The 25,809-nt window shown below is 37.0% G+C and overlaps 1 protein-coding gene across 1 annotated transcript; it reads right to left on the reverse strand.

Moving 5' to 3' along the window:
• Positions 1-6,205: 6,205 nt before the first annotated feature.
• LOC121634399 (sodium- and chloride-dependent GABA transporter 2-like) lies at positions 6,206-25,383 on the reverse strand. Its single transcript, XM_041976994.1, has 16 exons — positions 25,319-25,383; positions 24,872-25,078; positions 24,538-24,672; positions 23,429-23,569; positions 23,171-23,288; positions 22,472-22,519; positions 20,483-20,612; positions 18,910-19,044; positions 15,542-15,645; positions 15,346-15,470; positions 14,935-15,047; positions 14,711-14,848; positions 14,502-14,604; positions 9,776-9,876; positions 7,897-8,040; positions 6,206-7,768 (listed from the first exon to the last, which is right to left on the reverse strand). Exons 2-16 carry the CDS (start codon positions 25,059-25,061, stop codon positions 7,601-7,603), a joined length of 1,893 nt encoding a protein of 630 aa, XP_041832928.1. The 5' UTR covers positions 25,062-25,078; positions 25,319-25,383; the 3' UTR covers positions 6,206-7,600.
• Between the last annotated feature and the right edge of the window lie 426 nt (positions 25,384-25,809).

The following is a 25,809-nucleotide window of genomic DNA, read 5'->3' on the forward strand; positions in this document are numbered from 1 at the left end:
TAGCAACAATTCTCACAGTGAACCATTGGGGCAATGCATATCAACTTTGGAACAGCAGTCTCAAAAACACAGATTCAGATAGTTTTATTCATATCAATCCAAACCTGGGGGAAGGACTTTAATAATTGCCTAGAATGCTCTTGATGTAAAGGTAAGTGCACATGCACAAATCAAAGCAAAGAGGTAACATAGACGCTATGCTTGATTACAAAAGTGACAATTAAACAATGTCTTCATTAATATTAATGAAAGCAGATAAGAGTCCCTCATTTCTTTTGGCAGGTGACCTCTTGGCTGTAATGTCTGCTCTGGATATTCTTTCACCAGCCAATTAAAGTGACTAATGAACATTCAACAATGCCCCTTGGTTTGCAGTGAAAAGGGGATTGTGGGTAGGTCTTCAAAAGTGAAAAATTAAAATCATATTAAAGGCTTAATAACATTTGTGGCAAGTTGTTCCTTTCAAAAGGTGATTCAGTGTCATCTCTGGTGAGGTTTATTGTCCATATGGATCCAAATGATGATAACTGGGCTGGATTGGAGTTGTCAAAGCTGGTTTTCATCAACCTGCTTACAGCATCCAGCAATCAATGCAGCATGATTATGTTTCCAGAGCATCCACTGCCAATAATAATAGGGAGCAATTATGTAGGTAACAAAGACTGGATGGATGGCTGAATGGTATAAAAGATAAATTATGTTTGAGTTATGAATATTGTGCCATAATGTGACAAGTGGTCATATTTTCTCCTTGGAAAAAACTATGTGAAGAGTTGTTTGAATAAAGAAAAAGGCTTGCAAACTCTTCTCATTAGGTGTGTACTTCTAAATATTTAGTTATGTTACATGCACTGTAGAAATCTTTGTAAAGAAGCTTAATTTGATAGGATTGCTTCTGAGATCTGCTGAGTTTGCACACTTTGAGATTAACGTGAACAGTGAAGTCATTTGTATGCATGAGCACCAGCCCTGTTCCTGTGCAATGAGTGCCTACAGGGACAATATGTAAAGTAATGGTTCATTTTCACAATAGTTTAGAAAAGTTAAATTTTTGTAAATTCTACATTGTTCCTTGTAGTCATTTTTAAAAGAAGAGAAGGAAAAAAATAACTTTCCTAGCAGCTTTATTAGACCTATCTCTGTTGACTCTGATCTTAACTCTGCACTATTCAGTTCCAGACTTAAATATCAAAGCTGATGATGGATTGATTTGACTGTTTTAATGATGGACAATGGAAATAACTGAAAAGGTAACTGCCATTTAGAGCTGATGTGCTGGTTTGAAAAATGTGAACATTATATTGCTTCTCAGTTGAATCATTTACATTTTCAGCTGGACTCAACTAACAACCACATTTGTCAGGGCCTTGTCCTCTGAAGCAGTGACATGTGAGAATGATTAGACTGCTTCCACCATACAAATGGATTATTTCACCTTTACTTCCTGTTTATCAGTTTCTACAGTATTTGCGATGAGAAGAAAAAATATAGTAATTATTTATATTAAATCTAAATTTTGGTCCAACATCTAAAGGATTTTTTTTTCATGCTCAAATCCATGGAGGATGAGGGGAATGACCCCAATGATGGACTACACGACAGGAGGCAGGATTTTATTATTAAACTAACATAAAGCAATGCTCAGACAGGATGTTCAATAGTGATGTAACTTCATGTGCTGAGAATTCAGAGCATGTGTTGGGAAACCCAGGAAATATTTTTGCAAAGTACATATCAAGCTTGTGTCAGTTATGTATTTGATGGTGTCCCCTGAAGCCTAACAGTGAAATTATCTTTAAATAAAAACAAAACAAGTCAAATTAGACCAACTTTTAAGAAGTTATATCTAAACTAAAATTAATAAAAGCATTCCTCCATGTTACAAAAACACGTTCATTGTGTTCACCACCTATTCTATCATTTCCACTTCCCCTTGCAGCCTTCTTTATTAAAATAACAAACAAAAAACATTTAAATAGCAAAAAATACACACTATTTAAGTGTATCATTCCTAGCATATGTTAATTCACTTTAGTTCAAGAGGTACACAAGCATGTCATGGGTAATAACTTGGCCTATTTAATTCTTTTTTCCAGCAGATGGTTTAGAAGACCAACTAAAGCATCACAAAGCTTTTCCCTTAATTAAATGAAAAACTTGAATACTTCATAATTATTTTGCCCATCACTGTTTCAGGAACTGAATAGGAAACCAACAAAAACAAAACTCAAGACTGACTGACAGCAGTAATGACAAACAACTTCAGCCAATAAACCCGGATATGAAAGGCAACAATGAGAATAACACAGAATAAAGCGAACCAAGAAGTATTTACAGTAAGGGAGCTAATTACTAAATGAGGAGTAGGTGTGGGTATCAGGAACAGAGGACCAAGTGTCACAGGGTACCAGGACATAACCAAGGAATCATACAATACAGAAAAACATGCATCTGTACATCAGCCATACTCACTTATGCTAATGCAGGATCGCTGGAGCAGATTGAATTGTATTGGTTGCTTTCCATGCTTTCTATTTAGCATCTCTACAAAACCTTCCTAGCAGTTGTTAGCTTAGCATGCTAATATGTGCTAGGATAGCGAGCAAGGTCCTTCTTATCCCCATGTTATTTTTTGTCATTGCAAAGTCGATGTAGGATTTCTCTTACATTTAGCCTCACAGCTCATACCTCTTCATAAAGAAATAAAGACTAAATATGTGCTCAACAATGAGGTAAAAACATAGTCTTTAAGTTTTCTCTTGTTGCAGAATGCAAGCAGCATTTCATATTTTCAGCCATTAAAAGTACAACTCTGAGTCAATTCTACATCAAGGTATTAAATTTCCACAGTTTAATTCAAATCTAACCCTCATAATGTAAAAATATACTTCTAGCCTCAGTAACAAAAAAGAAAAAAAGATAACAGTTTGAGAAGAAAAACCTGCTGGATTTGAAGCTTATTTGCAAGTTATATTTAATTCAGTGCACGTGTTGTGCTCTGTGAATCAATGCAGAGCTATTATACAGCAAGGAACACCCTGAGGCAATCGGCATGTGTGGAAAGGAAGCAAATATTACTAACGTTTTCATCCTGCATTGCAGTAGGACGATGCAGTTTCCACAGCTTAAGGACACATAATCATGAGGATCACTATGTTAACGAGAGGGAAAGAGTGAAAAGGATGGGGAAGCTAGACAGAGACTTTCTGCAAAGAATGAAAAGGAATAGCATACATATGGGTTTAGAGGCAGAATGGAAAGAGGGCTATATAAAAATGGGAAAGATTATATGTTTTTGCATTGCTTGGGTAGCTGTAAGGAGAGCCTGATAAAAGATACATAGCATTTAAAAACTGACTCAAAGGGAAGCTGTTCTGTTGCAGGAAGTACAATGAAAATCTGGAAGACAGAGAACACCAGATAAAAGAAGTGACAGAGGACACCAGACTGTCTACATTAATTTGCTTGATAAGAGAACCCTGAATATGTTCACCATCTTCTCTGCAGATGTGATTTTGCAATGTGAAAATCTATCACCAGCCTCCTTCTGAATCTCCTCTTGCTCTATTTCCATTATTCACAAGTCTTGTTTGTCTCAAATCATTTGCCCTGTTATATTCAAAGTAATTGTCCTTGAAATAAATAACATCAAGGCATTTTCACACAAAAAGACTTAAAGAGGCCATCAAGCAGAATGACAGTCTCCATGAAACTTTTTGATATATGTTCCCATGATGCATTAAGTGTATTCATCTGCAACACCATTGTTTCCCAAAACAATCAGTATCATGAAATATTGATGAGGAGATGGGCATATGGCAATGACTTCATATGGCAGTAAGAATGATGCTCAAAATGTCCTTCAGTGATGCCATACTCAGCAGGAAATGTTTCAGGCAAATAAAATAACTTATCATGGTTTAAATATTTGGCCTATATTAACCTTCTGAGGATGCTTTGTACAACAGGGCAGGACTATCTGTTAATCTGTTACCATCTAATAAAATTGATCAACAATCTCTGTCTTAAAAAGCTTTTTGGAAAGAGGCCCAGGTTGAGCCATAAGCTAACTGCCCTTATTGGGGCAGTGCAGAGTTTTGGAGTTCACCTGCACTTCCCTAACAGCAAACACGGTGAAGGTGGAGATCATAATATTCTACATTCTCAGAAAAACATATAAAAAGAAGCAGTGGAGTAGATGATGGTTGTCTGTGTTTAAACATGTTTAAATACATTGTAGTTACTTCTTCTTTGTTCCTTTCATTGGTTGCACATCAGCTACACTGCAGAACACTGTCTCCATGGTTTCCAGTGGTACTGCTCCATTGGCAAAAATACTCGCATAAAGGATACAGAAGTTGTATAAAAATCTCCATCTGCATGCATAATGCATATTTAGCATAAAGCATAAAAGAGCCTTTAGATCAGGAATGGGCAGCTATGATCCTCAAGGGCCACTGTCCTGCAGATTTTAGGTGCTTCCCTGCTCCAACACACCTGTTTTAAATTAAATGGATCCAACAGCTTGTTGTCAGGTTCTGCACAATGACCCATTAAGTTGAGTTAGGTGTAGTGAAACAGGGAAACATCTAGAATCTGCAGGACAGTGGCCCTCTAGGCCCAATCCTTGCTTTAGAGGGAGCACGGTTGCCTTTGCATGATCACAGTCTCATTAAACAGAATTCCTTATCTTGACCTCACATTCACATGCACGCACACACTCATTCATTAATACACATGCTTAAATGGTGAATCTCGACTTAGTTTTTGTATAGAGGCTGTAGGACATTTCTTCACAGGTGTAGCAGCTGGTTATCTGTTTTTTTGTTTTGTTTGTTTGTTTTTTGTCTTTTGGTTTTTGGATTTTGATTGCACACTTGCTACTGTTGTTTTCAGTCATTCAGTCATTGCTTTTTTTTCTCTTCACTCTCTCACTTCTTTTGTTACCTCTCAGTTCCAGCATTATTATGTAATTCAGCAATAAAGAAATCAAAAGAAAAACAATAATATCGATGTTTCAAAGAGATACGTTCCTTAATATCCATAAAACTTGGCAAAGGGAATTTCTTTTGGTGCAACAAGGCAGACCATCATTCGGTTTTTTATAATGCTGAACAGAACAGGATTTGAAAAAATTTTTTATTAACTTATTTATTTTTTTAATGAGGTCATGCCAGTATCAGACTTTTGAATGCTGACCCAAACTACAGCGTAAAAAGTCAGCGTCTGAGGCGTATGCTGTTGCTCCAGCTCTGTAGTTTATGAGAACTTTATTAAGGCACAGTACTAAACTCCTGCATTACTAATGGCTTTGCTTTTAAGAATTTGCTCTTTTTAAACTGATTCTCCTCATTTTGTTTAGCTAGAAGTAAATTTGTGGCAGCTTTGGGTAAAACTTGAGCTCGTCGTTTTACTGTTTTCATCTGTTAGTGCCCTCATTTTTCTTTTGTTGGTTTCTACATTTTCATATTTTGATCTGGTTGCTTGTTGGTACTCATACCAAAGTTTGGTTTTCCCATTACATGTCTGGTTCTCTCCTGCACTGGAGTGGTAGCCGGTTATGTAAGAGTTTACAGTTAGAAATAGTTATAAATACAGGAAGTGCCACAACACTTGTTAACCTATATCTCTTCATTTAGCCTCAGGGATTCCCCAGTCTCACATGTGATCAATCAAAATACCAAACAGGGTTATGACCTGACATATATAACATAACTGCTGTTTTCTACCAATTACATAAAACAGCAAAAAGTGCTATAACAAGTTACTGTTTCATCCTCTGAGTAGTTAAAGTTCAGGGGTGAATTATAAGGTTTCAGAACTAAAATTTATTCAGCATCACTGGGGGAGGAGTGGTGTGATCAAAGGTGATGAGAGGTTGGAAGCAACAGAGCGAAATCATCTGTTAATTGAATGCCGGTTTGGATCACACAGATGACTGAGCTTGAGATTATGATGGAGCAAATTCACGTTTTTTAATCACAGGGTTTTTCTGTTTCACAAAGAGTATTAGAAAAAAAAGTCCACAAATCTGTTTAACTTATTCATACATTTACCAAACAATAAATGTATATGTGTCTGCAAAAAGGCAGTGATAATGTTGGATTCATAGATTGGACAAGCTGACCACTGGTGCTGGATGTTTATCCTGTCTGGTAGGAAATCAATGTGGACAGAATCAAAGAGACACACTACCTCAGGATATTTAATGCCGTTTTTTTTTTTCCTTTTATTTTTGCCTATAAACACAAATAAACACATAATGACACAAAACACAATGAACATACATTCTTGAGGAAGACATAAATTGTATGGCAAACTGGTGAATTGCATTACAGAATGAACAAACCATTGCAGAGGTTTCCAACATGTCCACTTAGCTTAATGCTGCAGATAAATGTTCTGGGAATGTTCACATGATGGTCTAAGTTGGTCATATAACATATTTAGTCAAATGCAGAAGATTTAATAACTTAGTCCACTTCAGGGACGGGGCCTCTGATTTGCACTCTAGGGATTGTCATATTTTTTCTGCAATGACTTATTTTTATGGCTGGAAACACTAACTCTAACTGTTTAACACTTACTCTTAAAATGTGATACAAACAGCTGTAAATTGGTAAGGGGATTCCTATAATCCTCAACAAATCTGCAGAACTCCACTTTCTGTTTTGTCCTTTAAAATTTGCCTCAAAAAGGAGATTTCAGAGAGAGACCCCTCTACATGCCAGGGTGTTGGATAAATAAAGTAACAAGGATGCTAAAAACCTTCAAGCTTAATAGTAAAACAGATCACTATGCATTGAATATTGATACTGAAAACTTTGCAGTCATAGTGAGCCAGCTGGGACTGAAATGATGGGTAGTCATCCAAGGTACAAGCATAACTGTTCAAGCATCTTTTACAAAACTGATAACTCATAAGTCATAATAACCGTCAAACTTTATTCTTTGTTTGAAACATTTGTATTATATGTGCATATCCTTTAAAATTGGGTGGGAAATCTGCTAAAACTGGTCTTTCTCACAGCTGAAGTGATATCTTAATCCATCAAAAAACAAACTCATTTTCCAAAACATAAGCATAGGGAGAATAATCTATTCATGAATGTATGTATATTTTAAACTGGCTTCACAAATGAAAATCCTCTTCTGAATTTAATTTATTTTTTAAATACGTATGTTTTATATTTTAAGTACAATTAAAAACAAAATTGATTAACATAAATTTAAAAAAAGAGCTTTGTATAACATTAAGATGAGACTTCTTAATGATTTCTAAATTAAACATACAACATTGTTTGTTATAATTTTAGAAGGACATTCCATGCTGTTTACCTATAGTCCCATGGGACTGGACCGTAGGTAGTGCTTGTGTTAAATTATGCTATGGCTTTGTCAATACATGAAGGACAATATGTATACAGATAAACATACACTACATAAGTCTTTAACATTGGTATTTTAAAAAAAACAAAAGAAAAAAAATCACGGTAATTGTGTTGATAAAAGACAAAAAAATTTCCCTGAAGACTAATATGTGTAAACATTTATAAAATGATTATATTTTTTGTTTTTGCAAATATATACATCATCAACATCAAACCCCGCTTGGCTCCTCCATCACCATCTTCTCATTGCTATCATCCACACCCCTCTTTGGCTGCCTCTGCCCTTTGAAGATGACGAGGTTACACAACGTGAGCACTGGCTTATGGGGACGAATCTGTCGCAGGTCTTTGGATGGCGTAGTCATGTCGTTGGGATACTTATTGTTGGAAGAGATGTGTAATTAAAATGTGTACTAAAACATTTAATTACAAAATGATGGATGTGTTTCAGCTTTAATTCAATAATACTGAAAATGATCCAATAAAAAAGTTTTAGGTTACTCACCCGACATAGTGAGATGAAAATAAATAGTGGGATGCATAACAGCGGAAGGGCAAGAAGTAGAGCACCCACTGCAGTGGCCCAGGAGCCAAACCCATATCCGAAACTGAAAGTGCTTACTTGTGCCAGCTTATACACCAGTGTAAACTAGGGGGTTAGGAAATGGAAAAGTCAGAAAAGTAGACAGTAATAGGCGCAGTGTAGCAATTATAGATACACAAGAGATAAATAGTTTGGTTTAAGCTGCTCTGCATCTGTTTGCATCAGACTTGTTTGTTCATTCTTAGAAATCAACATTATATTGTTTGTGTAATGCAATTTACCAGTAGATGCAATGTGGCCACAAATCTCACTGTGTATCGTGAGTTGTTAATAAGGGGGACACCTTACCTTCAGTTGCTGAAATTTCAACAAAACACTAACCAAAACATTGTATTCCTCAAGTGACACCATATAAATTGGTTTATTCATCTATTTCTACATCCTGCAAGTCTGAAATTCCTACATGGTCTGAGTGATTTACTGGGTATTTTCTAAAGTCCCCACTCCTGAAAAACAGATTTTTAACTAAATGTCAGCGCCATACAAGCACATCCTAGCTTATGTCCCACAAAGCTCCTCTTCAATGATGTGCTTAATGTTTATTCCAAAGCAGTACCACATAAGTTTTCAACCTTAAAACTCCTGCTTGTGACTCCTTTTGATGACACACTGACATTCATTACGCACATTCCTGGAGAGGTCATTGCTCTTTAGCATCCCGAGGCTGAAAAACCAGCCCAGAGCATCATGTGACACATTTGAATGCACACCATAGCTAATTCAGCAAAGAATCCCCAAGAGCACATTATTGGATGAAGAGATTTCTGAGCAAGAAATAAGACAAGAATCAACATCTGACTGACTTTTCCTGGCTGAGAGTGCTCAGAGAAGAGACAGGATACAAGACAGGGGCATCAAAGTGCAAAAATCCTCTAAAGTTCAGTAGCGCTGCTTTAAATGTTTTTCTTTTTTGTAAAATGGATGAGAAATGTTTGTAAGACTGAGAAATAACCAGGGCAATTCAACCATGAAACATACCTTTTCAGGTATGTCACAATGTTTATAAGCCCAATGTGGCTAAAATATTTTTCATTGCAAACATTTTATTATAAAACACAGATTATTTTAGTAATATAAAAGTAATTGTGTCTTTTTTAGTTAATGTTTGTGGTCATTCACCTGCTTTTAAGAAATAATCACTGATTGAAACAAAAAAAAATCTACTTATTTATTAAGAACTTCACCACAGCACACGATCTGTGTGGTAGGGTGTGGGCTGCATTGTGATGTTTCCTATATGAGCACTTTATACAAGTCATATGACACATCGCAGTAGTCCACTGTTATTGTCTTCTGTCCTAGAGCGAAAAATATAATTGGAAAAAAATGGTAGAATGGAGTCAGCAGCATGAGAAACGTACCCTATTACCTGGGTTTTATATCTGAAACTTACATTATAAAAGCTCTGACTGCAGCTGTATTTTTCATTGCACTGATCATGTCTGTAGTGGGTTCTGCTCTAAAACAGATCTGTCCACATTTTGCAGCCACACTTAATGGCAGCAGTCCACTTTCAATTTTTTTTCCCTCAAATGTGTCCTCAAGCTTAATTACTGCTGTGGCCAAATGAAATACTCAGCAAAGATGAAAGGCCACGAAAGTTGAAGCACAGACAAGAAATGTCAAGTGGTATAAATTCAGAAATAATTTAAGGTGAAATTTATGCACATAAATGGAAACATTAGAGATGTTAAAGCAGGAAATTGGTTTGAAAATAAAAGTGTAAACTCAAGGTAGAAGAATCAGATTACAGGGATGTAACCCAGGTGTGAAGACTCACCCCACAGATGAACGGGGTGATGAACAACCAGAAATACTTCAGCCAAGGGAGTGGAGCATACCCGATCATGTCTTCAATGTTGTCATAGAAACGGTCAGCACCTGCAAGGATGGTAGTGTTTTCAGTCACAGAACTAAATTTATTTGTTTTATGGGAAGTATCCGCAAACCAATAAAGTCCCAGGATGCAGTGTGTAAAAAAAAAAAGGCACAACCTGTCCAAAGAATCAACAAGGAAATGAACAAAGCAACGTAGCATAAACCAGATATTTAAAAAAAAAAGAAATGTAACCCAAGAGCATGATGACTAATAGGACAGCAACTGTAGGCAGTGGAGGAGGAGGAAGAGGTTAATGGAGATGAAGATGAGAGAGCTTCTCCCCTCAGTTTCCATAGAGAGAAGACATTAAAAGACAATAAGAGGAAACTGATATTGGAGACTAAATGGAACATCATCTACAGACTGGTTTCTGCAAATGTACAATAGCAGACGAAGTTGCTGCTCGATAAACGTCGAAGTAATCAATCCTAAACCTTTTCATGCATCTTTATGGAGGAGGAAAGTGAGTCTCCTCATTAAAATGTAGGTGAGAGAATATCTCAGCACTTGGTCTAACAAGACGGAGAGCAAACAAACTGATTGATATCTTACATCAGTTTGCCGTTTTCAATAAAAAAAAATAAAATAAAATAAACATGATAATGGTACTGGACTACTCAGTCAAAAATGTTTAATGTGAATGTGCGCCATTCAGATGAAAGCTTTCTACAGGGTAATGCAGATGCACAGCTTTTAGATTCATTATAAAAGGCCTGAATCAATTCAAAACATATGGTCTGAAAACTAAAAGGTGCTGGAAATATGACAGTACAACTCTCTACCTACATGATCTCATTAAACGCGCGATGCTGCCGATAATGAAGGTGTAGGAAGTGCCGAGGAGCTCAGAAGTTTTTTCATGCAAAATGATGTCGGAAAAGAAAAAGAAGAGGAAAATGTCTTGTGTATATTCCAGCATTTCTGAGGTAAAGAAATAAATAAAGCAATTATATGCGATTAAAAATTTGGAAAAGAAAAATAAGGAATCATTAAAGGGGCGCTGTTGTGCTATTTCAACTTTTCTGAGCCTTCTCCAGTATTATAGTGTTGAACACTCATCAGACAAGTGAGCGGTGCTGAAAGCCATGTTTGACTTTTCCAGTGTGCATTCAGTTACCATGGCACTGAAAACAATAAGTTATAGTTTTTTCTACTTCGATATTTCAATGACGTCCCAGGGGGAGACTCAGCTACTGGTCATCTTCTTAGATTGTGCAAAAAGAAAGACACACCCACCTTCACTACTCAGTGTAAGGAGGAAGGCACTGCAGTGGACATGGCCACGTTTTCAGTGTCAACATGTCACACAAGAAGTGCTTGATCGGCTGTGAGGGCGAAGGAAACAACAGTTCCACAGCAATGGATGGAGTTTGTTTTTGGAAGCCAGCCACAGAGTTACACCAACGTTTGCATTTGTGACCGGAATTTCACTGAAGGCGGCCAGATGAATAATGGCTGGTACAACGAGGGATTTGCAACCAGGCTTTAGCCACAAGCTGTAAGTAAAACCAAATAAGTTGTCCATTTTGTTTTGATAGTTAGTGTGTGAGTCAACATCTGACCACACTTACTTTGTCTAATCGCTACCAGCAGGTAATACACATGTAATGTTGACCAGAAAGTTAGCGATCAACACTGTAGATGGAAATGCTACAAACGTAACAACCAGGCTACGTTGTTCACTCTCGTTTTCAGGGTCTGATTTGGGCTCAAACATGTGCGGCTGTATGTTTTGTGTTGACATTGTTTACTGAGTATTTATATTACTTCAATTCTGCCAGTGTTTCTGTGATAAAAACTGTGTGCACTCCCGACAACTACTCCTGGCAGTTGATCAATTACAGGCAGCCCGTATCAGGGGGAAGCGAGGCTCAGGACGGAAGAGTCTCAGTCAGCTTGTTTCTGGCAGAAGCTGATCTGAGGATCTACAGAGAGGATTGAGAAATAAATAAAGGGTTATGTGAAAAATGCTGGATTGATTCCTGCCTTTGTGGACTCACATATTAAAATAAATTAGCCTGAAATGAGCCACTTTCAGTATTTATACACAACTTTATGTGTCTCTGTCACCAGATGACTGCAGTCCAATAGACTTATTGTGTCAGTGTCTGGAGCAAATAAACACCTAGATGAGGGAGAATTTTCTACAATTAAATGAAGACAAAACTGAGATTATTCTGTTTGGTAGCAAAGAGAAGAGGGTCAGCATTGGAAAACACCTGGAGACTCAGGCTCTTAAAATCACTGACCAAGTTCGTAACCTTGAGCGTTGATAGACTCAGACCTGACTTTCAGCAGCCACATCAAAGCTTCACTAAGAAGCTTTTTACCAGCTCAGAAACATCAACACAATTAAAAGTTTAGTCTCCCAGAAAGACCAAGAGAAACTCATCCATGCATTCATCTCCAGTAGACTGGATTACTGTAATGGTTTTTTAACAGGACTTCCTAAAAAGAGCATTAAACATCTGCAGGTCATCCAGAATGCTGCTGCTAGAGTTTTAGCCAGGACTAAGAGATCTGAACACATCACACCAGTTTTAAAATCTTTACACTGGCTTCCTGTCAGTCACAGAATAGATTTTAAAACCCTTCTGCTTGTTTACAAATCCCAGAATGGTTTAGGCCCAGAATACATCTGTGATATGTTCAGAGAATATAAACCTAGCAGAGCTCTTAGATCCAAAGACTCTGGTCAACTAGTCCAGGCCAGAGTCCAGACTAAACATGGAGAAGCAGCATTTAGCTGTTATGCTGCAAACAAGTGGAACAAACTGCCAGTGGAGATTAAACTTTCCCCAAATGTAGACACTTTTAAATCCAGGTTAAAAACATTACTTTTCTCGTGCGCCTATGCATGAAATCTGCACGTTAACTTTTTTTTTTTTTTTTTTTTTTTTACTTATCTTGCTTTTAATCATTTTAATGTAATTTATTATTTTATTGTGATTAAGTGTTGATGCCTTTTACTATTTCTAAATATCTGTAATGCCTTTGTTTTATGTAAAGCACTTTGAATTGTCCTGTACATGAAATGTGCTATACAAATAAACTGCCTTGCCTTTAAAGCAACTCCTCTGTTTTAGTGTGAGGCAGATATGGATTGACTTCACAGCTAAAGCTGCTGCTGTTAGACCGGCAGATGGAGCACTCATCACTGACCAGACAGCCTCTCTGCAGACGTCAACTCTTATTTTATGGTGATAATTTAGGACCAGAACGTAAGACCATCTTTAAAATGGCAAATGCTTTAAAAGTCCCATATTATGCAAAATTCCCTTTCTAAAGGTTTTCAAACAATCATGTGTCCTCATAGCCTTTGTTTGAGGTCCAAAAATTAGAAAATTCTGTCATCTTTCTCACTTGATTGCTCCACTTTTTAGCGAATGTGTGCTCAAACAGGTAAGTCTGAGATCACAAAGGGAATAAATACTACCCCTGGTAGTGGATATTGTCATTGACCTGCCCCCCGTGCCCTCTAAAGCCACAGAGCAGGCACCAGCGAAAGCAAGATCGTCTCCTGGAGAGGGGTGGGGAGTGGTCGTGGACAGGCACCACTCATGAACATTTAAAGGTTCAGCTACAGAAACAGCCTGTTCTCCATAGAGCTCACTAGAGCTACTTTTGGAATGGATGAAATTAAGGACGAAGGCTGAATTTGGGGTAATACACTTTGAAAACAATGTTGTTGGACCTCTGACACCCATGCTGAATTGTTGAAAAAATTTATAATATGGACCTTTAATAACTAAGTAAAAAATGCTTTCTCAATAATTGACAAGTGGAGTGAATAACAGTGGCTATCCAGACTCAAAGACACCTGTAAAAATGTGTTACGTACCAGGAAGCAAAAGAAGACTCAAATTTGCAAGAGTAAGAATCCTAATAAATTAACGACAAGCAATTTTTTTAAAGTTCTGACTCTACTTCATCGTGTTAACTGATTTAATTTAATAAGTTCAAAATTACACCTTTGATTCCTACAGTTTGTTATCTTTTCTTTTAGACAGTAGTCTCTTAGAGATACACTTACAAAGGCAAAGATAAAATGATTAAACTGAAGAAAAAAATACAGAATCTTCTTTTTTGAAGACACTATTAAGATAACAAGAACTTCATGCCACATCCATTTAATAATATCAAAGGGAACTTTTGTTCTCATTTACTAAAATTCACTTCAGTGTGTGCATTTTTAAATTACTAAAACAGATAAAAGAGATAACTGAAAGGGTCTTTATAGGACGGTACAGCAGTTCTGTATGACCTTAAAGATGTCATCGTTCTTTATCGACCCACAAGAACTCTTGGCTTGTGATTTCTAGTAATGTTCTTCTTTCATAGAGTGTTTAGGTAATTTAATAAACATTTTAAACCTATATCTTTTGATATTTGCTCTTATTGTTGATTATTTGTATATCTCACTACCATTGTAAATTATTTTCGTGAATTCTTCTTTTTATTGTTTCTGCTTGATTTCTCTTTTACTGTTTTGTAAAACACTTTTGGTTCCACTTGAAATGCTTAAAAAGTGCCATACAAATACAATTGTGCTGAGTTGAGTTGTGCTGCTTATTGTTGCATGCAGAGAAAGCATCATCAAAGGCAGTCAAAACAGCCGGCCACTAACCATATATCCAGGCAACTACAACCGTCTCTACAAAAGCAATGATTAGGAGGTTGGTTCCACTGGGACCGTAGGAATCAACTAGCTGGAAGAGGTATAACCCTCCCTGAAACATGAAACACAAGCATGATTAAAAAACATAAAACAAAAAGCAGATAGCTGTTAGAAGGAAAAGTAAGAAATATCAAGTTATTGTGGCTCATCCAGCTTACTTCAGACACAAATGGCAGCCCCAACAGGAAGCAAACAACAGCGATGACCAGGACTAGTATCTCTCTGGCGTATGGCCTCCTCAGACGATTGGGGAAGAGGTCTGTGATGGCTGTAGCCAGGCTCTCCACGCACACAAACTGTCAGGTCCAAGTTGAAGGTTATATAGTAGCTGGAACATAATCCTCAGACATTGTGTTGTGTGCAATGAACGCCATGTTAATACCTGACTGTCAAGACCCAAGAAGAGGACCATGAGAAAGAAAAGCACAGCCCAGAAGGATGAGCCTGGAAGCAGCGACAAAGCTCTGGGATAGGCTATGAAGGCAAGGCCAGGACCTGTTGGGAACATGTGAATGCATCTTTTAACCCAGTGCTGAGATTAAAAGAGAAACTATCATCAAACCATGTGATCATCTGACATACATATTAATTTATAAAGATAAACTATAGAAATGACTGCACAGGAATATTTAAAAAGAAGGCCAGAGAAGGTCAGCATCATCAACAGTATCTAAACATAAGGTGCCATCTTGTGGTCAAAATAAATAAAACTGTTTAAAAATATTTACTCCATACAGCTGAGTGTAGGTGCAGAACAAAAATACAAAATGTGGAAAAGGTGTAATCAACTCACCACTAGCAGAGATTTCACTCACAGGAATTTCAAGGTCATTAGCCATGAATCCCAGTACCGAGAAGACTACAAAGCCAGCAAAGATGCTGGTGGCACTGTTCAGGCAGCACAGCGCCAGGCAATCCCTGCAACACAAAGACAAACGGTAAGCAGCGCAGTCTTAAAAGTGATGAGATTCGGGCCTGATGACGCTGACCTGTAGCAGTTGTTGTTGTATTTGTTGTAGCTTCCCAGAGCCGTCAGGACTCCCTGACAGACAGCGTAGGAGAAGAACACCTGAGTCCCTGCATCAACCCAAACCTGCAGAGGATGGAGGAGTGACTATGAGAGGGTGGGCAAAACTTTAACATGGGGGTCATATACTAAGAAATGAAATTATTGTGTTCCTCTCTCTAAAAAAACAATCACATAGACTGCTGTGATAATTGTGGTCGTGTGTAGAGAGACATGCGATCAAAGTGGAAATATTTTCAGAGTTCAAAAAGGTTAATGTACGTTTGTTGTTTTGGGGTGCAGTGTGTGGTGCTTGATGTGTTAGTAGAGGATCCATGGCTGTTCCACTATGTTGGTTCTGGCTTACTTCTGGTGGTGGTAGACTGGACTGGATCCTTGTGTCTGACCAAAATGACTCGCATAGCTAGCTCCACATTGCTGTCTGTGTCCTTCCTCTTTCCCAAAAAAATCAGAAATATTTCACGTTCTCCTGTTAGGATTTGTTTTGTGGTTTTGCTCCTCTTTCTTTTTTATTTTTATATTTAACCAGGAAAAACCTCACTGAGATTAAAAATCTCATTTACAAGAGTGTCCTGGCCAAGACAGCAGCAAACCAAGTTACAAATCAATCAAAACCACCAATAAAGTCACATATAAAATCACAAACATACATCAACATTTCAAGTTACAAAATAATATTAGTCAAAACATCCTCCTAGCTTTCCTGTGTGGCTGATTGTTGGACACAGCTGTTCCTGATCTGGCTCCACCATAAAAGCCTGGGACTGCTCTTCATTCAGTGCCAGTTTGTCTGCTTACCAGTGGTATTGCATGGCCATCTAACAATCAGTTATCTCCACAGCTTTTTCAGGAATTGACCAATTCCCAGATTTTTGTTATTGAACCTCTTTTACTTTATCACCATGTATTAATTTCTGTGAGGTTCTTGCCCTCCACCCTTATCCTTGACATATCCTGTGTTTTATATATTCCTCTACAAAGCTTAGTCAACACTAAGTTACCTAGGTACTGAGGTACTCTTTAAGTATCTTTATAGTTTATTTTCAACGTCAGTGTTAATCTTGATTAACTGAGTTGACAAAGTCCTTCAAAGCACTTCTATGTAGATTTTATTTTATTTTTTATTTCATTTTATTTTATTTCATTTTATTTAACTGTTATTTTACCAGGTAAGTCACATTGAAATTACAAAATCTCTTTTTCAAGGAAGTCCTGGCCAAGACAGCAGCAATCCAAATTCCATTACAAGCAGTAATGATTACAACAACCATTTAAAAAACAAACAACATAAAACAGGCGGTATAAAACATATCAAATCTAAATCTAGGAGGGCAAAATAATAGGGAAAGTATAGTTAGCTGGACAAGCAGTTACAAACACCTAATAAGTCAGCCTCCCAGCTCTTAAATACATTTTTAAAAACTCTGAGGTCAGCTCCTGCTGTTTTAAATCATTTTTAAGCTCTTCCAGGCTGCAGGGGTAGAGAATTAAAAGCATTTTTGCCAAGTTCAGTGCAAGCTTTAGGGACTGTCAGAAAAAGAAAATCATTAGAGCGCAGACAATACTTGACTTAAATGAAATGTTAGATTAGGTTAATAGCCCTACATAACATTAGTATTGGTATTTGCACAGGGACAAAAAGATGACTATTTATGAAACCACTTTGAAATTGACTTCAAACTGGTGTAGTTTCTTCTTGCGCCGCCCCTGCTTTTATGTCATTCTTTACAAATATGTGCATGAGTGTGTGCTTGTTTAGTTCTACGAGTCATACACAATTTACACAATCGTCTGTTTGCAGACTCTTGTCTTCAGAGCATCTGGTTATCATTAGAGGCACCACAGCTCCATCTCATGAAACTATAGATTTGGCAAGTCTCCAAAGCAATATACAGGCCCCTTCTCTGGCCCCATGGTGAGTTTCACTTTTTCCCTGCCGTAGGTCAAAAATTCCTGCTGGAATCTGTGGCAAAAGATCTTCACAGCTTCCACTGGACAAAGAGGAAACTGGCATGGCCTTAGAAGCCATTTTGAAGTCCTCTCAGCTGCCCATTATACAGATTCACACAAGCACTCTTACACATTGATAAAAGGAGACAGTCACACAATAAACAGACTTTAGACGAAGGCCAGAACTCAATCAGCATTTCCTCCGCAGTTCAAGCCAAAACACACACTTGGATGCTGAAGCAAGACTCAAAAGCTGTATGCATTTTAAAGAGCATCTGACATTACATAAATGTGCTTTGTCACACATAACTGTTTTCACCTGCTTTCTCCCCCGGGTTTTCCCACAACCTCCAGATTCCAACAATGGATTAGAGCTGAACAAGTTTCTGTTTTCCTGTAGGAAAAGCTACATTTTATCTTATCCAAGACAAATATTGGGTAAAACAAAAGACGGAACAAAATAAGCACGACTCATTCTTTTATTCTTCTGCAGAGAGCAGCTGCAATTATTTTCAATACAAAAAACCTGCCGCTTTACTCTCCTGAACAGCCAACCCATCCAAGATGCAGCAAAACAGGCCCAAACCATGATACTACCACCACCATGTTTTACATATGCAGAAATGTTCTGAAGAGGCAGTGCAATAATTTCATTTTTTAAAGAGTACATCCTCTCATTTAGAGCCAAAATATTTATTTCAACAAAACATTTTCCCAATTTCTGGCTTGTCTGCATGTCTTCATGGAGAGAATTTATTTCTTTTCAGCCCTGCCATGAATAGCATAATTGCTCAGTGTTTTTCTCATTTTGGAAGTTGCCTCTTTAGTCCCAGTACTAAAACCTTCGCTAATAACTACTGATCCTTCAGACTGAGAGTTGTGAGGAGAAACAGGAACAAAACTGAGATTGAAAGGGGGCGCCAGTCAAAGAAAAGAGGAAATTCATCTTCAAAATGCGTTACTATTCCCCATGAGAAGGAGGAGTGTTTTCAATCTATGTTGACATAATTGTGTAGTAAAGGAGCTCTGGAGTAAAGTCTCTGGAAGCTTCCAACTGCAGATGGATGTTGGTTTGCTTTTCTTGTTAAGACCATGTCTTGGGAGTGGAAACATAAGTCAAGGAAGAAAAAACAGATGGGTGCAGAGGATATTGACACTGACAGTAACAGGATAAGGAACTATCATGTTGAACCGGAGAGAAATTTAACAAGGAGAGATGTTCTTAAAAAACTAAAAAGAAAAAAAAGAACAGTACCCCTATCCACTACAGAGCACAAGCTTGTGTATCCTTCACCTTCTGAATTTAACATGATGTCAGTGTCAGCTCTGTGATGTGTGCTGATCAAAACCATGGAGTTAATAATGAGGGTTAGAGCTTACATTTGCCTCAGCAAGCCTGCTGAAGTCAGGTTGGAGGTAGTATCTGAGGCCGTCTGCAGCTCCTGGGAGCGTTACTCCACGTATGAAAAGGATGATCAGCATCAGGTATGGGAATGTAGCTGTGAAGTACACGACCTGCAAAACCATATGCACATACAAGCAGATTAAACAGGTTGTTTTTTTAAGTAACGAAACTTACGTACCTCATCAAGGGTATCTTACTCCATTTCCTTATACATGACATTGCTCCACCAAGATTATGCATCAGAATCCAATCTCTCCAAATAAATCCTCTTAAGTTCAGGTTTAGTACATCGATAAATAAAATTCTGTTTGTACCATTTTCTTTCTCACCACTCTGCTTGCGTAAAAAAGCTGTTTAATGACTCCCAGCATGTTAACAGTTTCTTCCACACATGCCATAAAGCATTAAACAAAATGAACTCATGAAAGCAGAATCAGGCATTTCAGATGAGCTAAAAGCTGCTCTGTGGAAACAGCCAGTTTACGGAAAGCATTCTCTACAGGAGTAGACATGGTGAAACAAACTAGGGATCAGGCACTGTGGCTTTTGAATTGTTTGAAGGACCTAGTCTAAAATTTATTAGGATGCAGACCATTTGAAACATGGACTGTGGCTGCAGACATTGTTGGAAATGATATTCCACATAAGAGGCTGCATTCCATCTAACTGAACTTTATAATGAGGAACAACAGCTGTGGTGAACTACAATGCATGTCATTCATAAAATTACAAACTTTTCCAAGATTTTGAAGCAAAATACTATTGCAGTGTAAATGGTCCGTATCCCTTTATTTATGGCTATAGATAGGAATATATAGAGCTAAAAATGTAGTTTTTATCCAAATATCTGTTCACCCTCTGAACTCTACTCACTCAACACATATTCCCTCCTAAAACACTTTCTCTTTTTTGTGTGTTTACTGCTTAATTTATTTAATTTATTGTGTTGATAGTTCTTGCTTTTCACCAGGCACGGCCATGTGTTGCTTTATATGTGTAGAAAAATAATCCAATATGAGTGTCCAGTGCTGCATAAATGAGTACAGAGTATGTTACAATCATTTAGCAGACGCTTTAATCCAAAGCAACTTACAATGCTTAGACAGTAGCTTTAAGGGTCTTGCCTAAGAACCCAACTGGAAAGTGTTAATATCCATCCCCTGGGGGAATCAAAGTCTGGTTTCCCGCATGGTAGACAGATGCTTTGCCAACTGAGCTATCCAGACACTTGAAAAAAAGGTATAACTTTCAGTTTACCAGGTTTTGTTTTTGCTCCCTTCCTCTTTATTTGAGAGATAAAATATGTCTATTTCTCAGCGTAGTTTTTGTGCATGCAAAATGTAGGGAAAACCTTAAAAAAAAGCTTTTCCTTTCTCACTTTTCTACATCACCTTGCAATATTTCTGTTTTCTTTTACTTAACCAATGCTAGCAATGAGAGAGAAAGAATGGTAAGATAAAGGGAGCTTCCATGTCTGTATTTAAGACTCTGAGTCAATACCCTGCATCTAAAATAAAAACAAAATATTAAAAAAAAAGAAATACTTACCTTTCCAGTAGTTTTGATTCCCTTCCAGATGCAGAAGTAGCATATAACCCAGACCAATAGGAGACACAGAGCCAGGTCCCAGTGCACTTTACCCAGGGACATATCATCTGATATTCTGATAACACGCCTTCTGTTGGGAAAGGCATGCAACAGCACATTCACCCTCTGCAATGAACAATGCATGCATTGTCCAGACTCATGACAGCAATGCTGTCATATGTTTTCATGATGTCCTATGAATTTATCCTCAACAATGGAAACAGATTTCCAAAATGTCTCATTATAAATGTAACAGCTCCAACTGTTTCCACTTTGTTTTGCATTACTTTAGTTTATGTTGTAAACCTGCATTTTTCTCATCAAAGCCTAGGGATTTCCCAACATCTGTTACATAAATGAAAAAGAAAAAAAATAAGAAGTCAAACAACTATTAATCAAAGTTTGATACTGGATGAAGCTGTTTGAATCGTCTTGTGGTTTCTGAGGAATGCAACTGGCTTGTTTCCTTTGTTGTGTTTGGATGGCCCCACTTCACCTTCTGTTGGTTCATCAAGCTAATGCAGGACACTGAGAGTGAAGTTGACCTCGTGGTATCTGGTAAGAATTACGAGCTATTACATAGGACTGTTCTACAGTGAGATCAGCTCAGCTCGTGTTTTAAGGAGATAAATGTGTGAGTCAGCTGAAACTGGTTGAAACAGGGTGTGAACTATTAAATACATTATGATGTCAAGCAGCATGCTTCCATAAAGAAAACAAGACATGTATTTGAGTAAATGTGATTTAAATAAATAAATATGAACAATATGAATGTAACTGTAAATTACATGTAACTAATGACTTCACTCAAGTAATGAACGCCTTAAAGTATGTGTGAAAAAGTCTTCACTCTTTTCTTTATTACACTTACTCAGACACCGGAGAGCCGAGTCATGCTGCACATAAAGATTTAACTTAATAAATGCTTAAAACCTCATAAGATATTACAGAATGTTTTCATTATGGGCAGAGCTTTCCTGATATTAGATTTTCACTGTAATGATAATCTTTGTAAAAAGATATATAAATAGAAGAAAGGAGTCAGAGAAAAGAGGGTGATATGCTGCAAAGAGCCTCAGACTGGTATTCAGACCTGGTCCGTCTGCACTGAGGAGCTTTTGCCTCCTTATATGAGTTCTCTGCTCAAATAGTAGTCATAAAGTGAAATCATAATATTATCATTATTGTCAATACCAGCGTTTTGCTTCACCACTTGTTATAATCAATTCTATAGAAGTAGAAATAAAATCAGTGATTAATTATATAGATAGTATATATATATATTAAAATACTGAGAGTAATCTGTGCTGAAAAATGGCATATATATGTAGCAGTACTATATACATTCCATTAATGGAATGTATATAGTACTGCCATTACAACAGTAATTGATCCTGGCTGTGCCATTTTTCAGCACAGATTACTCTCAGTATTTTAATTACACTTTCCTGACTTAACACACGTAATTAAACCAACACTAAAATTGCTAAACTTATCCTAAATCTCTGAGTATTTCTCCCAATGCTGCTAAATGATGAATAATAAGGGTGATCACTGGCTGCAAACTTATTGGTCTGCTCATACATCATAAAACTGCACTTCTTCATAGCTAAGATAACATGCATGAGAGGATTCTGTCAAAGACACTAACGTTGGCTGACAGCAAGGATACTGATGAAGCCTGAAGTTTATGAATGAAATCTTTTTTGAGAATGTTTTTACTGATATCCAGCACTGTGATTTAACAGATCAACCCTTGACATGTAAAAGTACTAAACTGATTTAAAACAGAGAAACTCTCAGCTGACATTAAACAGTTGCAGCATTTGTAAACTACTGAGCCATTATACAAGGATTTACTCATTTTTTTGCTCAATTTTAAACCATGTTTGTCTAAGTGATAAGCAACAACAATCAATCATTAGAGATGTGTCTGCAGCTGTTTCTCACCTCCAGAACTCTTCCTCAGGTGAATTAATGTGCAGAATTGAAGAATTGCTGGGGGAAAAAAAAAGAAAAATACGAATATATAGGTTGCTTTAAACTTGAATCATCATTTTGACTGTGATAATGTGTGGGGCATACATTATCACAGTTTTTTGATGTTGCAAACAAAGTTTTTTAATACATTTTATGGGAATTTAAAAGCACCAATTCCAAGTAAACTCATGCAGTTTTGCAGAGGCTCAGAGAATAAACTTAAAACTAACACACTGCTGTTGAGCTAATCCACAGCAGAATCTCACTTCTTTTGGCTTCCTTTTCAAAGTAAACCTTGAAACTAGTGAAAAGTGAATTTTGTTTCATTTTTTCTTATTAAGCATTTGCTTATGAGGAGAAGAAATAACATGATTTAGAGGTTTGTCATACAGTGTGTGACTAAAAATACAATCCTTGGAGTTAGTGTGCAGTGGCAACCTCGATAAATAAAGTTTACACATACCTTTTTGATCTATTTTAACTACTTTTTAGCCTCTAACAATTAGCACCATCCGCTTTAGACCATAAAACAGATGTAGGTACTTCTCACAGTGAAAACATAGGAGTGTCCCAAAGTTTTGGACAAAAGAGTAATTCCATCATTCTTATAAATCCTGTTTAAATGAATTCCAGCCAAGAAGTCTGTATAAACATGTTGGTGCAGCTTACATATAACTGTCATTCTCAAAGTAGTCGTTTGATGTGAAATTGTATAGGAAAGACCAGTTGGACCCATTCTGAAAAAGCTTGGGGTTGGCAAAGACTCCAGAGCGACTGTGACAGGATTCTAGGTTGAAGACATGTTGGGTAAAAGGGAGATTAATGTCACACACTTTGAAATGTGGATGAGTTTGTGAGAACTTGTTATGTTAATCCAATGCAGACGTGTCTAAACTAGCTGCTTCTATTAATGACAAAAAGGCTTACCAGTGTTCCAATAGTTGTCACACGAGGACCAAGGCAGAGGGCTTTTGAAGGAGTGTATTAGGTAGAAGATAACCCAGGCCAAAATGACGATGTAGTAAATGTTTAAGTAGATTACAATCACTTGGGATGCAAATCCCACCCCTGCAGGAAAAGTGAGTTTTCACACAGTTAGCAGATGTTTGGGGCTGCTGTTTCATATTACGCAACAGTTATATTCAAACACTGTGCTGGGTTACATAACATACATATGTGTTGTCTTGTTTCAAGATGTTTTAACAGCTGGATTTGATATAAAAAAATAAAGGAAATTTCTATATATAAAATCTCTATGTCCATATAGTACTGATTCCATTCAGGGAAAACAAATCTGTCTGTGGGTGTATAAAGCCGCTATTGTTGAGGTTTGATGACTTCTTCATTGTATCTGAAATTTGTTTTTTATGGTTTCAGAAAGCTGTCTGTTAGAATTTGTGTGTACACATACGTGCATATTCATCTAAAGTTGTGCATAAATATAAATTTGTAGATTCTCGTCTGTGTAAAATCACACAATGTTCATTGTGTATTTTGTCTGTGAGAATATGATTTAATAAGTTACAAGCCTTCTAATTTTCTAATCAGAGGCTTTGAAATCTTTGCAGATCTGTGAATATATTAGATAATCTGATTCTGGTCTCCAATTTTCAATCCATATTTTGATGTGTGCAACTCTGTATTTTATTAATTTATTTTTTTCTTTCACCCTCTGGCATATGTTTCCACTGTTTACTTTTTTTTTTTATATCAGACAATCTATTTATGCTTCTTGAAAAAATGTATTACTATTTTGGTATAATTTAAATACGCAAATAAAGTTCTAAACAAAGTGGTTTGTAAAGTCATAATGAAGAAGCCATAATCATAAATGAAATTTTGTATTTATTATTATTGCTATTATACATTTTTAAATAGTTTTTTTAAAGACAAAACACACAATAAACATTTTATGTGTGATTTAGATGAGAATTTATAAATTTGTATGTATGCACAACTTTAGATGAAGTATGCACGGATGTGTTCTTGTGAACACAAATTCTGTCAACTACTGTATCTTCCACCACAGTTTTTACCTTGAAACATGGGGCAAATCTTCCTCCAGGCAGTCACTCCACCCTCACTGGTGTATTGGCCCAATGCCGTCTCCAGAAAAAACACAGGGATGCCACAGAAGAGGAGGAACACAAAGTAGGGAATGAGAAAAGCACCTAAAAACACAGACACTCATGAGGAAATGGCATTAATTTGTGCTGTAAAGCATGGATTCCTTTAGTTATTGATAATGTTATTGCCGAAATTTCATTTGACATTCTCAGCATCTGTTAACATGTGCACGATACTCAAACATGCACGAGCGCAGCAGGCTTGCATCAGTCGACAAAAACTCCCACGAATGCAGCCTCTTACCTCCTCCGTTCCTGTAGCACAGATAAGGAAAACGCCAAACATTTCCGAGTCCGATTATTTCTCCGGCCATGGAGAGAATGAACTCCATGTTGTTGGCCCATTTTTCCCGCGGCTGCGCCCCTTCCTCGGGAGCCTGTTTATCCTGCTCAGACTCATCAGCAGGGGCCCCTCTGCCTATTTCCTCTGTCATGATCCCCTTCTTACAGTCTGCACATGATTAAGATAAATTAAATATAACATCTGTTGTACCTTCTCAAGAAGAAGGCTCGGTGTTCATGTTTATTCAAACTACAGTATATTAAGACTCATCCATCAATAAAAAACACTTCTGAGCAGCGCATCAGACTCCCAGATACCCAACCAGTGCATAATGTGAAGAGAATGCCAAAATAAAACAAATAAACGAATAAATAATAACAAAACTAAACAAACAAAAACCGTTCTCACCCGCGTCCTACTCGGTGCCGACAACAAATCCCTTCACCGACTGAGAAAAGTTTTGAAGAAAAGCTTTATTATAAAGAGGGTGTGTCCTGCAAGACACACTCGGATTGTCCCATAGAGCAGCTCATGGAAGATGGATTAAGCTGTTCAAACGCTTAAGGGCATAAACTATAAATGTCTTAACCTCACTGCCTTAAAGTTATGCAGTCTAAACTTTTGCTAGCAAAACTAGAATTAAACTATGTAAAAATAAAGAAATAAAAAATAAAAAAAATAGAAAATTTCTTTGAAATTTGCTTTTAATTTAAAGCAATATTTAAATACAGAATGCATGTGTGAAAAGAGATAATCGCATTTCTTTAATGGTATAAAATAGGGGGAAAATCTGGAATGTTTCCTTCATTTTATTATTAAAGCAAAAACTCACTTTGAATTGAAATTACAGTTTGGACTTTATAACTCGGACTTTGAAGTGTAACTTTTGTTATCAACTT

This window comes from Melanotaenia boesemani, chromosome 23 (assembly GCF_017639745.1).
Source record: "Melanotaenia boesemani isolate fMelBoe1 chromosome 23, fMelBoe1.pri, whole genome shotgun sequence".
In the NCBI taxonomy this organism is placed as follows: Eukaryota; Metazoa; Chordata; class Actinopteri; order Atheriniformes; family Melanotaeniidae; genus Melanotaenia; species Melanotaenia boesemani.

What these genes read in the sequence shown, in the direction of transcription:
- LOC121634399 (XM_041976994.1), bottom strand. Translation starts at nt 25,061, where the DNA reads ATGACAGAGGAAATAGGCAGAGGGGCCCCTGCTGATGAGTCTGAGCAG. An exon ending in TGACAACTATTGGAACACTG is followed by an intron (nt 23,289 to 23,428) that starts GTAAGCCTTTTT and finishes TCTTCAACCTAG; the next exon opens with AATCCTGTCACAGTCGCTCT. An exon ending in TTTGAGAATGACAGTTATAT is followed by an intron (nt 22,520 to 23,170) that starts GTAAGCTGCACC and finishes TTTTTCCCCCAG; the next exon opens with CAATTCTTCAATTCTGCACA.